Here is a 17,785-nt window from a genome sequence, read left to right as displayed (position 1 = left end):
AGTGAGCCAACATGCACAATAGCAGCACCCGACTCGTATTATCATTGGTAACACCTGTGTTTACTATTTCAGGTCAAAATGGCTGCTTTGAAAAAGGTCTGTTGCCTCTATAACACTGATTAGTGTGGTTTTACAAATGCACTGTACACATAGAAGGGAATTAAATGAAATAGGATCTTAAATAAATATTATACCAGACCTTTCCAAAAAGGATCCTGTTAGTTATTTATGAAGGCTTACTTGCACTTTGTTAATCAAGTCCGTGCACCACAAATTGAGACAGAGAAAAACACTGATGAAACACGAAACTCAAAGCTCTATTCAACAATTTTCTAATGTCCATTTCTTGTGTGTTTATTTCTGTGTTGATTATTATGGCTGCTATCACATGCCAGTGCCAAGAACACCATGAGATTTCCCATTAGGACTATTCTTTTAAACAATGAAAGCAGGCAGGCGGTTTGTGTTTCTTTCTCTCCCTAGCGAGGTTGTTTGTGTGCCATTAAGACTTCTTTTCCAGCTACTGATTTCCTTCTCTTTCTCTTCTCCTTCTCTGTCTTCACAGCTACATTGGGGACCTTGGAATTCAGTTTGCAGTATGACCAGGAGAACAATGCACTACACTGCACCATTAACAAAGCCAAGGTGAGCCGCCATAATGACGATAATGATGACGTTAATTAGCAGCCTCTAAATGGTTGCTTTGATGGTACTTTACAAGAATTTGAATGAAATCCTTCAGTGAACAATTCAAGTGTATCTATCAACAGTCGATTCACTGCCTCTGCTTTGATCAGTCAGCATCGGGCCTTTGGTTACACTAATACGAAACAAATTGCATCACATGTTCGTACTTGTTAGATTTAGCTAAATTGATCCCTAATGTTGTGGCCATATTGACAGTTTTACTATTCATTCATTATTGATTGTACAAACACCTGTCACTACCTTGTAACAAAGCACTAAAAGGCAGATCAATATAAACCAATTGACCATTTTTCAATATGTTTTCTAATTCTGACTGTCATGTATGAATATTTTTTTACAGCAGCCTACTCTCGTATCAGCCTACACGAACTGGCAAAAAGGCTGTGGAATAGCAACTTAACACGTCCCACATTTCTCTGTGAGAGAGATATTTATATCTATTTTCATCTCATAAAGCATTAATTATTTCTAAAGCATATTGCTAGCAAACAGAACAAGAATTTGCATCGAACCAATTGAGTTTCTTTGCTTGAAGCGGCGTTAATCAGTAGGTTTTATATTGAAAAATAATCTAATGTGACTAGCTGGTAAAGAAAGGCAAACATATAGCAGCCAAAGCATCAATATTGGAGTTGGTGAAGACCAAATGAGAGCTTAAAGGAGAGTGAACATTGGACTGTAAAATAACAAATAGTGGCCAAGGCTATAGCTACCTCAACTAAAGAGATACCCTTTTTTATTTCCTCTGTTTTCTAGATATATTATTACGTTGTATTGAGAAGACTTTATAATCTGCTCCTGTTTTAGGTGTTAATTTGCCAGTGCTGCTATTTGTTATTAATGCAAGTTTACTTCCTGAATATTTAACTGTTTTTCTGATAAATTAGGAGCATAATTTTTCATCATTTCCATTAGTACAACAACATACAGTACTGCTGTCACAGTCACAGTTCTCTCAGTTGGTTGGTCTGCAGTTTCTCTTTTGAACAGAAACTATCTTCTTCTCACTCATTAATTAATTCCTATCAGATCTGCTGTGCCTTTCCTTCTCTCCATACTGAGCTGCTGACAGTGAAACTCAACACTTCCTGCAGATATCTAAAATTCAAAGCCTACCAGCCCAGTGCCAAGCTGGAGCTGCCAGTTGACCCTTCTCATGATCTGAGTGGCCTAAGCAGTAAAAGCTCAGGTGTAGCTAATAGCATAAACAACGGCTCCATTACTTTGAGGTGTGACAGTAAGCCATGTCAGTGAGCCAACAGCATGATGGTAAGGACTTGTATGGAGCCCTGAAGGGTTCAATATTAAGGCTAAATATATAAATAATGTAATAATTATTTTCATAATAACAGAGGTTTATAGCAGGTCATTTTTATTTTGGAAGATAACATTTTTATTAAAGTTAAAGTTTTATTTACTTAAAACATAAAAATAATGTTACATTTTAGTGTCACTTTTTATTTCATAATGGCACTTACCTTAACAGTAAGGTTGCCACCGCTCTCTCACCTTTCAGCCAATCACATGTTCCCTCCCTCCTAACTGCTTGATTGAGGAAGCCAACGTTGAACTGCCATGTAGCCTTGAATGGACAAACCAAACAGTGGCTGTAAGGCTGCTCACATCTTTTGTGAGATTTGCGGCCACCTCATTGCCAGGTCATCAAACACAGATGTGAGCAGTGTTCAGGTAGTTCAATCTCACAGCTAGATGCCACTAAATCCTACACACTGGTCCTTCAAGTCATTAGTAAGTGAACAAGTCACAAGACAAAATGTAACATTTTTCATTTTTAGTTTTATTTTTATTCATTTGTTCATGTTTGAAAGAGCAGCAAAGCTGAAGAGCTAAAGTATCCTGTACCGTATATCAGCTGGCACTAGATCAGAGTAGATTGCATCTGAATCAATACTGTGTACAGGCTTCTTATGGACAACCAAAGTAGCATTGACAAATTCTTAAACAATACATAATAACCAATACATCCACAATACTGGAGGTGAACTGCAATAACTGAACCATACTTAATTTTTAATGAAAAGCCCATTTTGATCCAATATACGAGTCCATATGTGTCATTCTCTCTGCTTCCCTCTCCTGCGTTTGTTGTGATGAAGTGGTGGTTCTGACAGCCATGGCTGCCGTCAGCAGCTATAACTCTTCCTATCTGTCTGCCTGAATAGCTGGTATGGAGGAAAGTGGGCATCAGAGGAGCCAGTGTTGGCAGGAGTGTTGGACAGCAGAGTGGGCATGAGGCCATCTTGATTTATGGTGGTTATTTTCTATACTGCTTTGGTCCTGGACTTCAGCTGCTGCCTAGCCAACCAAAGAAAATGCCTTTTCTCTCTCAAATAGGGCTACTGTATATCTCCATTTCCATGATTTAATTTGTTTGCTAAATCCCTTAATGGTATTTCTAGCCATAGATTTGTTTTGTTGCTTTTGCTGCCAAAGCTGCAGTAGCTTCAATAGTAATTGTGCCTACCTCAATTAAGCATTTTTCTGATTAGATCGGGAGGAATTGGAGAAGGTTAAACACTTAACTAAATTCTGGGGACTGATATTGGTGCCTGCTGAGCTGGTTAGAATGACAGTGTGCAGTGGTTTTGATATTTATGCTGCAGTGATAGCTCACATATACACTGCTTATGTTATCATAGCCCTATTGGCATTTGGACAGAAAAATAAATGGTGTGCATTGCAGGAATTGACAAAAGGTCACCAGACAACATAACTTAAGCAAACAAAAGAATTTCAAAGAGGGTGCAAAAGGCCACTGGTCTGATGATTATTCTAACAAGCAAAAAGAGCTGAATTGAATTTGCATTAAAAAGGCTTTATACGTGAATAATGTGTTGTATGTGGGGAATGCAGAGGGCCTTATCTCTATATACAACTCCACCTATTCAACTACTTTTTATCACACTGACCCTTTCAAAATGGAGAAACCCAAAATCCAACATGGGCTGAATGACACACCAGAGCTGTACGACTTGCAAAACTCAGAAAATTTGTAAAGAAAAAAATTTTTTGAAAGAATGTAAGAATAGTATTTCTCAGAGAACAGTTAAAACTGCAATGAATGAATGTTAATTATTTTGTTACATAACTGTTAACTATGAAGCAATATTTAAGTTTTCCTTTTATTTCCAAATGTCAAAATATAAACATTTAATTTAAATATCAAGTGCGCCCATTCTTCTCTCTGTCTGATTCTTCTCCAATTTGGCTAATGCAAACCAATTTTAAGCCAGTTTTTCTGTTATTTAGAAACAGTGTCTGTTGTTTGAAACTGATAACTTGGTCTCTTGATATAATGCCCTTTTGTTTGTTTTTTAAAACCAGAAATTGACATTATTGGCTCCAGTACTGTCTTTTCAACAGCTCTCCTGCTACAGTTTTTTTAACATACTGTTTAAAACAAGCAGTAATTCAATAACCCAACACCTGAAACTCGAAAAAAAAAAAGGCTTTTAAAATGCTGTTTCCAAATGTCTTTTAAAACAATACAATATTTTGCAATTAGTCTTGCAATCATCATCACACTCCATAATGCAGTCTCCCTGAGAGACTGCATTATGGAGTCTCTCAGGGATTCATCTTTGGTACTTTGCTCTTTTCACATTTTCTCTTGGCAAATTTATTCAGAAGTAGATTTTTTCTCTGTTATACTGACAACACTATTGAAAATATTGGATTTCAACAACAAAAACAAAAAAAACGGGAGGCAATTTAATGTTATATGAACAATAAAACTATTTTCTACCTCTTAGCTCTTGGCCTTTTTTGTGCCAATGTAAGATTCATAAGACCTCCTTTCTTTAGGACTATGGGTTTGACAATTTTTGGGTGAGACCCATTTTGACCATGTAATTCTGGAAGCATGAATAGGTGTAGTTCTGCAGCGAGATGCAGCAGCAAGAAACCTTCCCACATATTATACATTTTAATGTGTCCAAGGCCCTTCATTGCCCCCTCATTCACCCACCCTACACAATACGGACAAAATGCTACCTGCATTATTGCCGTACAATTAGGCCGTCAATCATCACCTCTGCATTTTCACTTTTTCTTTCTGCTCTATTATTACAAAGAAAATCATATATTATTTATCAATCACCTTATGGTTTTCTTTTTTAGTGCTTTGTATGCTTCAAAAAGAAGGATTGAGTAATTTGGGGTACCTCTCTTATTCTCATTACTGCACACAGAAATAACAAAAGCACAATAGTAAGGATTTGTTTTACTTATGTTTCTTGTGAATTCCATCATCGATACTCAATGAAACTGATATTTGTGCTTGTAAAATCCCCAGTATTTTCAGTAGATTAATATGGATACTGAGAAACCTGTAAATATTTATGAGAGTGAAGCAATTTGGATAACATATACACAGAAAGGAGAAGTCTGTGGGTTTCTTACCAACTACACTTGGTAATCTACTTTGGAATTAATTTGTAAGCGGAAATGAAGGGCTCTGAACCATGCAGTAAGAATGAAGGTAGTAGGACAACTAGCCCATAGACTCTCTCTTGTTAACATTTAATTAAATCCTTCACCTTGACGTGTCAGTACTTTGAGAGCCAGAACTATTTGATAATTACCTTTTAGTTTTTTTTAATGATGGCTACTTTTACACCATAGGACAAATTCAAAGATTACTGGGCTTTTTTTATGAGATAAAACCATGTGATATAACGTTATCTTTTGGGGGTATTTACTTTGTCAAAGTGAGCTTTGTTTTATTTCCACACTGGCAGCCATGCCACCAAGCAAATCACTGCTGGAGGGGTAAAACTGGCGCTCATTTGAACCAAAGACATTACAGTGACATCAAATAGTGTTTCAATTAAGCTTGGGGTGTGGGCACAAATAGTGTAGCTATGAGCAATGATGAGTATCTTGGCATCTGTCAATCAAATTTAAATTATTAAGAACATAGTAACCAGTTCATTTGCTTATTATATTAAGTGATTCTATTTAGATAAGTATATTACAATGAAACCTTGCTTTGTGTACCAGAGACATTTAACTTCTTTGGTGCTGTCTAAAAAGGCAGACAGATGAAGGAGGAATATTCTTCTATTGTGCAGCATACATCAAAAGGCTTCAATTCATTTCAATCTCCTCTAATTTACACACATAGAAACAAAAACCAAAAAAAAAAAAAAAAATCTGATATTGGAGGATTTACAGCCCTTTTTAGGTGCTAAACAATCAAACTGCATTTCTCTTATTCAGTAAATATAATTTACTTTGCGCTAGTAAAATGCAAGAAAAGTGACACAATGAAAGCTGCATGTTTGATCTCATGCTATTTGAATTTTGAGGGGAACAAAATATGGAATGGGTATGGAAATTCATACAAATATTCACTGCACCTGATTTATCACAGCAGACTGATCACTCTAGCAGATATATTATATATATATATATATATATATATATAGCATATGTAAGTTATCCTCTGGGAAAAGGAGGTATACAATCTGACACCGCAATATAAAATTAACGTAGTTAGTAACTAATGTAATTCAAATGGTGTACTCGTTACTGACAAAACATAATCAGACTAATGTAACGCAATCGTCAGTAAAGCCATGTCCACTACCCAACATTGTGTGGAACTAATTAAGTTGACCATATGACTCCTGATGCAGTAATTAGAGAAGAAATGTACTAATATTAGTCCTTCCAGAAAGTTGCAGTGTCGTGATCGCAAAAATTAACACAAATTCAACCAACCTGCCAGGAATTCTGCCTGACCTTGCAAATTTCCCCAGTGTAGTTTCTTTCTCAAAACGTCATAAATTACCTCACTTCCATGTTTCTAGTAGTGAAGAGTCAGACCATGCAGTCATATCTCACATTTAGCCAGAGGGTTTTTATTCTCACTGGAACAAGTTGCCTTCAATCATTTTTGGCCAAAACATTTAAAAAAAACTGTAATATGTAAACAGTACTTTTTATCCAGATTTTCATCCCCATTTGACAATGCTCGGTCAGAATAATGTTATAAAATTAATGGTGGACTACGATATTTGGGTCAGACATTAACTTTTGTTAGCAAGGTATTGAGTCTTAACTCAGTTTTACTCTCCTAACATGACTCCGTCTATAGCTTCACCGTCTTCGCAGGCTGCTCACTGCACTAAGCGGATCAGGCCATTGTAATGGCTCACATGACAGAAATAAGTCAATTTAGCCCCTTTGAAATAGGCTTTAATTAATTTAAAGGAGAATACATGCATGTAGACATTTAGAGAGACAGATATAGCTCAGAGCTAACAGCACTTCCTCTACATGGTTGCCATCTCTGTTGGCTGGAATGGTCAGGATGTGAAGAATCATTATGACTCAAACACAGATAAAAGGAGTTTGGTCAAAATTTCAGCCGATGGGGTGTTTTCACACAGTAGTTGTCCCTGCGTGCAGAATGACTCACTGCCCTCGCTCCTCTAAAGACCTCAGATATCAATAGAGTTTTTCCTGCTCAATAATGTCTAGTTCCAAAACTACAAGGTAAATGGCATTTTCTTTTGTCTTACCTCCGTTTGTTTCTGTTTGACACACTGAATTCCAGTTGAAACCGGCTGTGAATTATATACTATTCAAGACAAATCAATTCAAATACATTGACTGTTGTTCTCAGGCTCTGCCCCTCCCATTTTCTCCACTTCCACAAAGTCAATGAATTGAACTGATTGAGAATGTCCAAGCCCTGTAATGACAATGATGCCTCGTTATCATGAATATGCCAATATAGATCAATAGGTAGATCCTTTTCACTGTTTGCTCCCACTGTATTAGGCAGCCACAGGAGAGTTGGTGTTATTATTAACTGCAAAAAGCATCCATTTCACTAACCAGTTCACCCATGTCAAAATCTTTTCTTCTTTATCATCCTGGTAAGATTTTTTATCTTATTAATTAACTGTCTTAAAAGTGCCTAACAGTGTAGACCACTGATTAATTAGCATTAGTTAGCAGCTGTTGATGGTCTAAGCGAGGATTCAGACTAAAAAGTAGAAGGCTGTGTAGGTCGGGGTGTGTTTTTGCTGGTACCAGAATGAATGAGTTTAAAGGATTCTTAGACATCAAAACATTGCACAACAGTCTGTAATACTCAGACAGGATTTGACAACTCTGCAAATTATCACGGTGGGAACTGTAACGCTCACAAGGTAAACAGTAGAACTACGATGGTGTAGTAGATGAACGTAGTGGATGAACATGGATGATATTGCATTGCAGGAAAAACTTTTTGCCTGCATTGTTTTGCCAGAGCCCCACTGCACCACAGGTTTTTCTATCTGAATGAATAAGATGGCGCTGTATCAAACAGGGCTCAATGGCCTTACTGTGGCCTAAGCAAATACATAGTGAGGATGCTTCACTTAAAAATCTTACCAGTAGTGTGCAAGCGGAAAGTTTTGTAGTGCAAGTCTTATGGTACCTTCCCTCTTTTCTCAACACACTGGGCCAAACAGTTAAGTCTGATATCAACATATGATAACATATATGATATCAGTTGAGAAGTGAGAAGTTTAACTGAAATACGGCCATAATATAGTGGGTTAAGTCAGTTAAGTCCTTATGTGACCATGTGTTGAGACCGAACACAACAGCATATAATGGAAAACTGCAATTAGACATGAATGGCAGAAATAGGCGCAAAAACGTATCTGACAAAAACGTATATGACTTAAAAACATTTCAACTTGAAAGAAAAATTAGTTTGATGAATGCTTCATAATCATACAGAAGAAAAAAGAGAGAGATTGGAGGGAAATAACAGAAAGCACTGGAGGCGAAATATGCTGTCAGTCTGAACACACCTTGAGGGTGAAGTAGAAATATGTGAAGCACACCAAAGCCACCAATGACTTGCCTAAAGAAAAATTACATAAAATGATCTCTAAGGCTTATGGGAAGATATATGTATCTGTATACATGTATTTTACATTTACTTTGCCTGAAAAAACAAAATGCTGAAGTCTCTGTGCTGCTCTCCCAAGACCACGAATGGCAGTTATTATTTTCTTTCAGAGTCCTTTATCAGCACCCTGAGACTTATTTAAATATTTTGCTATGCTTTATTTTCAAGTGATGAGCGATGCAAAGTAAGATAAGATGTTTGTTGTTGTCACATTATACATTTGCATTTATATGCTTATTTGATCCAATACTGTTTACACTTCTTGCACTGCACATACAGCATTTTAGAAGACAACAGAACCTTAAAAAAACTTGATGTTAATTTGTTTAAATTTCCCTCTATCTCCAAGAAAAACACACAAAAAAGTGGAAGGCCCTGTTTACACCTGGCATTAGAATGCGTCTCCACATGCGTCTCGAGTGACCACATGTAATCAGATCTCACTTCTGCTGCTGCTCTGTGTGCAGGTAGTGGTCCTTTTATTTTGAAAACTTAAATAAAACTGTGTTAGCTCTATCAAAAAAGAGTGTTCTGAGCTCCAAGTCCAGAATGTGGCTATATACTGACTAGGGTCCCAAGGCCAAAGTTATGCAGTACTATACATGTATATATGCTGTGTATGCAAACAGACAACAGGCTGAAATCATCACTACAAGTTATTTGAACAAGAGGCTAAAACACATCTTACTACACACAGTCCACACAGCGCATTTTCAAAATAAAAGCATAAATGGTGTGCTATGAAGCTACTGGTCCATTAATGCTAAAGGACAGCCCTACCTGTGGCAGTGTAAACAACAGCTATTCACCTCATGTAAACATAAAATAACCATTCATTCCTATTTGTACCATTTTAAATCTCACAAAGTAACACCCTGCCACTTTCTTTAGCTTCTCTCACCTCGGCTGAATAAAGATCTCTCCACTCACTCGTGCAATAGCATTATAGTGCACATAAAATCAGGCAAAACAAGATAGCCCTTTGTCACTGTACTTCAGCTCTACTGCAGGCATCCTTATGTCTTGTTATGCCTCAGCACATCATCACATCACCATAAAATCCAAAGAACTCCTCACTGCAGGAGGCCTGTCTGTATGGACAGATGCAGAGACAATGCTCTTCTGCCTTTGTTCTGGGTACTGAGCTTCATGAGAGCGGAAAAAATTACTGGAGAATTTACAATCTTACACCTCTCTCTAAAAAACAACTGCCAACTGTAGCTCACTCACTCTGACTCTCAACAATCCCTTTCCCAGCTTTTGTTGAAAATAAGAAACAACGTATTAATGGCTGATAAGTGCCTCATGTCAACCTTCAATCTCCTGGACCTCGGACACACACAGCAGCCTGGAAGGCTTACAGCACTTTGTTGGCATTCACATCACTGCTTCTAAGTGGTTTCACTCACACCTGACTTTTGCAATTTGTTATCTCAGCTGGTAACAAGTCACAGCTCTGAGGTCTATTTTACATCTCCTTGTGTTCAGTATCGTAAGTCCTTAATTGTCCTCACTGTCAACGGCTTGTCTCTTTGTTCATTTTTGCCCCTGTAGCAGTAGGACCTAAGGACAGCAGCACTAGCCAGTCTGTCAGCTTGTCTGTTCATCTGTCAATAGTTTGGTGCACAGCAAGATATCTCGACCACTGCTGGTCAGATTGCTGAATGAATGTTGCACACATGTTGAATCAGCAATGTTCAGCACTTCTCACTCCACTCCGATAACGCTTGGCTTGGCCAAACAAAAAATTCCGCCTTAATAGCAGGGATTTTTTCAGGGGCAGTGAGTGCATGTGACCCAAGTACGTTCCTGCAATGGCAATCAACTTGGAGGTAGATTATCTGACTTTCTGAATAAGTTCATGGGTTGTTGGAGTTACTGTGGCCAAAAATGGCCATTTGCTTCCTTCACAGTTGGCTTCAGCTCAGCATTGCCATCCAAGTTTCTCATAACTTTGTCGTCTGTGTACTTTGCACAGTACAACATATTCTCTTTTCTGGGTTATTGTAAACGCATGTTTTGGTTATAAAGAGTTTGGAAGACGGGTGTTTACCAGACAGTGAGAGTATAAGGAAAGGATGCTTGGTTGCATTATTGTAAATGGAATCAGCACTTTTAGATCTGGAGCCCTAAGTCACCATAAAATATTTCGGCCTCTGCTGCTTTGATTTTCTGTACCAATTTATGCTATGGAACTGCAATACAAAATCCCTGATTAGATAGTTTGTTATGGTGTACCATCTGGATAGTCGGCCTTGGAAACTGTTTGGAAAAGGGCACATAATACTTGGCAGGTGATTGGATGAGTCACCTGTCTAACACTATCATGGGCTGACTTCAACTGACAAGCTGAGCAAAACATCATTTCCATTGAATGCTGAAGAAATACTTTCTAATTCTGATATAACTGATGCTAGCAACATGTACTAATCTCTTAAGGAGGAAGAGATTTTCGCATGATCTTGTGATTTTGTGATCTCGCAACATCATGAATTGTGAATCCAACTGCCTCACAAGGTAACTAAACCCTGAAAGTACCCCTTTCATTTTTACATCATTACACCTTCACCTTTTTTTAATTTTGCACACAAGAGCACACTCATTTCCTAACCTATTCAGGTCCTTTGAATGTCTATAACCCTAAAAATAGTATCAAGGCTTTAGTTGCTAAAAACATATTAAATCTCAATGAAATTGCCATTGACCATTTTGCAGATTGCATATTCAGTAAGGAACATTTTTCGCTTTAGCAGATTTATTTAGGAAAAATGTTTCCTCAACATTATGTTGATTGCAAGACTAAAGCCTTGCCAGTGGCTCTGTGAGACTGTAGTTAGACAGCTTGCTAACATGCTCACAATGACGATGCTAACGCACTGCAGGTATAAAGCACAACATCTTAGTTTAGCATGTTAGCATGTTAATATTTGCTTAATAAAATAAAATAATAGGAATTTTAACCGACAATGAAACCCATTTTCATCCGAGGTCGTCAAATACTGGCACTTTGTCATGCCCCCTCATACAGACACACACAGCAGCCTTTTGGGTTGTCACAAAGCTTTTCTGCCAGATAGCCTTTTTAATACATGTACACGTTGTTGGGTCAAAGTTAGGCTTAGGCAACAAAATTACTTGGTTAAGTTTAGGATAAGATCATGGTTTGGCTAAAATAACTACGTTATGTAAATAATGTGATGTAAGTGATGCTCAAAACTTATGATAACTCAGTGTTTATGTTTGGTTTCCCATGGGAGACAAACTGGTCTTCTGGGTGAAAGTTCTGCGTTTGTTTGAACTATCTATATATCTATAACTATCTACATATATTTATTTATACTAAACAGAGAATGAACGACTCAGCGTTATCAGCAGCACCGGGAAGCACAGTTTTATTATGTTTATCAGAATTGCAAATTCTGAGGTTCTGTTAAAAGGTGCCAGTATGTTTTTTATGTACTAAAGCTTTACAAGGCCTTTAGTTAACCTGTCTTGATATATTGCTACTTTACTTCCTTTCTGTAAGTGTAGTCATACCTTGTCGTATCCCTCCATCCCACACATATTAAAGTAAATAGCTGCGTGAATAGTGTTTTTCTAAGACCTCCCTCCATAGAAAAGCAAGTTTCCCTGCCCTTATCCGTGAATCAGACGCTGTCTCACTATTCAATTGCAGATCCAAGACCTGTTTATTCAGCACCGCCTACACTACAACCTACCTTAACACTCCACTGCAGTCTTTCATTGTCCTTCTTCTGTAGACTGCCCTTTCATTGCCTGGTATGCCCACACACTCGTGTGTGGGAGCACACTTACACACTGGCTCTGTTTCTTAGTTTTTGGTCTTTTTTATTCATTATCAGTGTTTGTTCTGTTTTCGTGTCGCTGGTTTTACATAATAAGGCTTCATAAAACAACTTGTCTTCATTTGTAATCCTTGCATTACAGTAATGTTGGAAAAATCTGAGAAATGCTTCATTTTTATTGTTCAATCTGTCACATTTCAGCTCTAAATATTGATGAAATGTCTTTCCCACAAGGCTTTTCAGAAAGGATGAAGTGAGTAGCTGCTATGTTATGGCCACAGCAAAAAAAAAATCAATTGTGATTCATATCTTAACAGTTAATACTAGTGCTGTCAAGCCTGGGACTAAAGCTTTTTTGTCTGCCTTTTGTAGTATATTGTGAGGTTTGTGCGTCATCAGCTTAAAGGTTAGTAGTCCAGCAAGAGAGTAAGATGAGAGGATGGATATCAGTCTCATGAAGTCCAGCTGTGGCTAGCCTAGCATAGCATAAATACTGGAGGCAGGTAGAAACAGCCAGCCTGGTTATTACTTGTCATTTATACATTTCTCTTTATGTTCCAGTTAACAAAAGAGATCTGTTCAAAGTTCATAAATACACATAGCAACACCCCTAAAATTCACTAATTAGCACGTTGTATCTTGTTTGTTTACTCTTTACACAAACTTGTCTTTTAAAAAGGAGCGACATGGTGTAAATATTTCTTGACAAGCTACAGTTTATCCATCTGCCTGGATTCTCCAGTTATAGCACAGGTTGCCAGATTTGGTCAATAAGCACAGGTTTTGGTTATAGTTTATGTACAGGCACAAGGGTAACAAACCCGACAACCTCACTGATAACAAAACTCACTGTGCCCAGCTGCAAGAAATAGTTCCATGACTAAACTTAAAACCACAATAGTTATCCTTATATTATACTATATATTCCTATATATTATACTAAGCTAAGCTAAGCTAACCAGGTCCTAACTCCAACCTTCTCATCTCACTTTCAGAAAGAAACCAAATAATAGTTGTACATGTTTCCCTATATGTCCGACTATTTCTTTAAAATGGGATGCCAACCACTTTATCATTTCCCATATGTTATTTATTTTTGCTGTCGGTGTCGGTGAAGGTGTACCACTCGCCACGTGGAGGTGTTTTTTTATGTGTTGAAACTTCAACTTAATTTCTCTGCCTTTGTCAGCGGATTGTGTGAAACTTTGTGGGCAGAAACACCTGCTGAGGTGATCCTGAAGTCTGCCTTGAAGTCAGGCTGTTATTTGTTACTCAGACTAGTTTACTTATTGCCCCAAACTGTCAGCCAACTGTTGTTTCAAACCGCAATAACTTAATAAGCCAAATATAAACAAATTAACTAATAAGTGGGTGGCGAAAATCGTTGAGTTTTACACAGAAAACATTTCAGCAGTTCCCTGATCTGTGTAAACTCTTTCCATCACATTTTTTCTTATTTGCATGTTGATTCAATTGCTTTAACTTTAATTTAACATTTTGAATGTTTTTTTTTCCTTTTTCTCCTCCACCTTACTCTTTTGCATGCTCTCATCGTTTCTGTGTGTTGCTGCTTTATGTTTGCTGGAAACAAACAGCTTCCTGTCCCCAGATACAAGAAGGTAAGCCGCTGAGATAAGCTCAAATCCCAACCAGTCCCTACTAATCAATCCTTAGTCTTATCCAGCCAACCTCAAGACCCAGTGAATCCTTATCGAAACCATCAGCAACCCCTAGCTGACCTCTTCTCAGCTCCCTCTCATTACCATCGTAATGTGATTCCATTACTTACAAACAAAATGTCATGTTTCCTGTAAAGTTAATTCTTCAATTGTGTTATTCCCATTCTTTGTTTGTTTGTACAGTACTGCATATTGTATATAATTACTCACCAAGACAATTCAACTAATTAAAAGCAAACACTTTGATAACAACTACTGACAAGAGCGTGCAAAGCAATTTATTGATTGACTGCACAGGACTCCAAGGTCAACTAGTTTACTGATTAATTAAAGGTAAACTCCATCCTTATATACAAGATATTGTTACACATCATGAATCAGTGGTGTTCAGGTTCTTATTTGTAATTAGGTCTTGTGATTCATGATTTGTACATTATACTAATTCTACACATGTTGCAAGCATGTACTGTGTTCACACTGGAAGTAACAAATTGAGGGATACTTGAAGGGTATATATGAATTCACCTCTACTAGATGTCCACTAGAGCATAACAGCCAACCAGACTCAATTGTCATTTTACCTCGCAGATAATTGTGAAACATATTTCAAACTGGACAGAAACTAAATAAAACTCACCAAAACTGTTTTTGTCAGTGCAACGACCCTCTGAGCAGGTCTCTCCCTCAAAGAGTCTGATGGATGGAGTCGGGTAATCAGTCAGATTAAGTTCACCCGGTCTGGTGGCAAGACTATAAAGGCTGTAGGCAATGAACTAGTCTTGCTCTCTTCCTTGGCTTTCACCTTGTTTGGTTTGGTTGAATTTAATTTGTCTTTAGTATCATTTCTCTGTTAGTCATGTAAAATAAACTAATTTTTAGTTACAACTCATGTGTGTTCTCCCCTTCTTTGTTCAGCCTTGAGCCAGGTTGTGATCGTCAGTCTTTCCAACAGTCATTAACCCTTGTTTGATCAAAATAAACCCTTAATTTACTGAGTTAGATGTGAAAATATTTGCATTTGTATGGCAGCAACGTAGCTAGTCCTTGGGAACAAATGCCTCTGTCAGAGTATGTCCACTAAAAGTGCTTGTTTTTGCCAAAGACAGACTCAGATTGTTATCCAAGTGTCTGGCAACATTATAGAAGGGATCCCTACAGAGATTGACTTTTATTTAACCAGAAACAGTCCCTTGCTAGACCAGAAAAGATTCCATAGATCTCATCATCTTAACATCGCAACTTCAAAATGGACAGAAACAAAATAAAAAACCTCCCCAAAACGGTCTTTGTCAGTAAATGTTAAATGGACTGCACTTATTTAGCACCCTTCTAGTCTTCCAACCACTCAAAGCACTTTACACTGAAATATCACATTCATACACTGACGGCAGAGGCTGCCATGCAAGGTGCCAACTGCTCATCAGCAACTAACTAACCCATTCACACACTCACATACCGATGGCACAGCATCAAAAGCAATTTGGGGTTTAGTATCTTGCCCGAGAACACTTCGACATGCAGAGGGAGGAGCCGGAACCGCCAACCTTCTGATTAGTGGACAAGCCGCTCTACAGGAGCCACAGCACAGCCGCCCCACTGTTCCCACAATCCAACAATCAGTCTTTGCACTGTTCCAACAATCACTAACTCTGGTCTTAATTTACAGACACAGATTAGAAAAACAGCCGTTTCAGTTGCTCTCATTTGAACACTGAGGGACTCACTTGCATTATGCCGGACTGGAGAAGTAAACAAGACACAGATAGGCTGAGGTAGCAACACAGAGGACGTCATTCTCTGCTCAGGAGGCCGTGACTCTACAAAAAGTTGTTTTCTTCTATAATGTTTTAAATTTCATAACCTTTAAACTCAAATTGTTCAGTTTGTTTGTGTGGGCACATCCCTACCTTCAACAGGAAAATGTAAAAGTGTGGCAGTGACTCTGGCACCAACCCAGAAATAATAAAAGTAATAATCCTTGGACAAACATTTGGTATTTGCTATTTGCAAAGCTTTAAAATTTGATTTTGGCAGTGGTTTATCCACTGAAGATTAGTTGATATCTGCTAGCACAAACATCAGAACAAAATTGTAAAGTGCATGTACATTGATTTATCTCACACTAAGTGCAAAAATAAGGCCTAATGCACTTTCAACATCAATTATAGCTTATACTGTGTGATATACTCTTCTTAGTGTACCGTTTTGTTAGTAAAGTAGTATTCAAACTGGGGTCTGGGTTCCTGAGTAGGTTGTAGGGGGTCTCCATCAAAAGGAGGAATATTATATTTAAAAGTTTTTTGGAAGTTGGAACATCAAGGAAAGAAACAGGGCTGGCTGTGATTGAATGTAATTTATAGAGATCATGCCTGTTGATTGATGAAGACTTTTTCTTTAGCTACCTAAAAATAAAAATACACTTCCTTAAGACAAAATACTCTCAAATTGGGTCTAATGTAAAGGTCCTTGTTTGGGAACCCCTGTGTTAGTATATGAGAAATTAATATACTTACCATTTTTTGTTATTTGCTAAGTTACTGCCAAAGGTTCAAAGGTTTTGTCCTTTCTTTGTCCTGTCTTTTTACCTTTCAAGATTTTCCTGGAGCTGCTTTCCAGGTGTGAGTAGTTTCAGCATTGCGAGGCTCCCATGGTGTCCATCAACAGCATAAATTCAATTGGGTTTAGTTGGTATACTGAGTAATTTTTTTCCAATGTGAACACAATACATACTAGTGAATAGAGTTGGACACAGACAGTTATAGTGACATTTTATTGTTGGGAGTTACGGCATCAGATGTTACTAATAGTCTTAACAGAAAACACAGCAGGTCTGGTCTATTGAGGCGGCTGTAGAGAAACAGGTGTCTGTATTAAATGGATAAGTATGGTCTGAATGTTAATACAAATGGCAGCCTTAGAAAGAAGACCTTGCTCATTGATTCAGATGGACTCATTTACCACAGCTGTTTTTGATTGGATCTACTGGACACATCTCACCTGAACTCTCTCTTCCATGTTTGGCTGCTTACCCTTGAGAATTAATAAAATAAATGTATGGAGCTGCACTGCAATGATAAGAACCCACTAGCTGCCTAAGTGCTAGTTTAGTTTGTCTCCCAGTCGATAAAAATCACAAATCAGCCTCTATGCTATGTTTTTTCACCAAATCAATGATTTGTTATCAATGACATGACTGGCATTAAAAAACTAATGTGTCCCAGCATGACCTTGCGACACAACCCCCACCTCCACCACGCTCCTCCTTAAGCCTTTCGCTCATCAGCGTTGACATTCATTGGTGATGAATGGGACCCATCTGCCGACTCTCCATATTGCCGACTTCCATCACTCCAGGATCGTCTCAAGTAGCCTTGACCTGAGCGCCTCCACTGATCCCAGGTGGCCTCTAAAGTATTAACCCCTTCTTCCTTCGTGTGTCAGCTCCCTCTGGATGAGATCAATGTCCCCTCTCATCCATCCTGTTATCTGCTTCTCCTGGTGATTGATGCTTCCCCCACCTACGTGTTACCAGGCCAGTCAGATATGGTAATGAAGACATATGCCCTGGCTGATAAAGAGGCTGATAGCACTGTGGAAAAGAAGCACTCACGTAGGACATATGGCTTAGAAAATACACATCAGGTGTATTAGGT

General features: G+C 38.0%; 1 protein-coding gene across 1 annotated transcript in view; it reads left to right on the top strand.

The window, feature by feature from the left end:
- doc2b (double C2-like domains, beta) overlaps positions 1 to 17,785 on the top strand; it is a 130,280-nt gene that overhangs the window by 59,825 nt on the left and 52,670 nt on the right. The window contains exon 2 of the mRNA XM_035666939.1: positions 566 to 645. Coding sequence (XP_035522832.1) covers positions 566 to 645 — 80 coding nt within the window. The remainder of the gene's footprint in view (positions 1 to 565; positions 646 to 17,785) is intronic.

The sequence above is a fragment of the Morone saxatilis genome, unplaced genomic scaffold (assembly GCF_004916995.1).
Source record: "Morone saxatilis isolate NCDOM2014 unplaced genomic scaffold, NCSU_SB_2.0 Contig20, whole genome shotgun sequence".
NCBI lineage: Eukaryota > Metazoa > Chordata > Actinopteri > Moronidae > Morone > Morone saxatilis.
The sequence above is the reverse complement of the archived record's forward strand: the minus strand, read 5'-3'. Positions and strand labels throughout refer to the sequence as shown.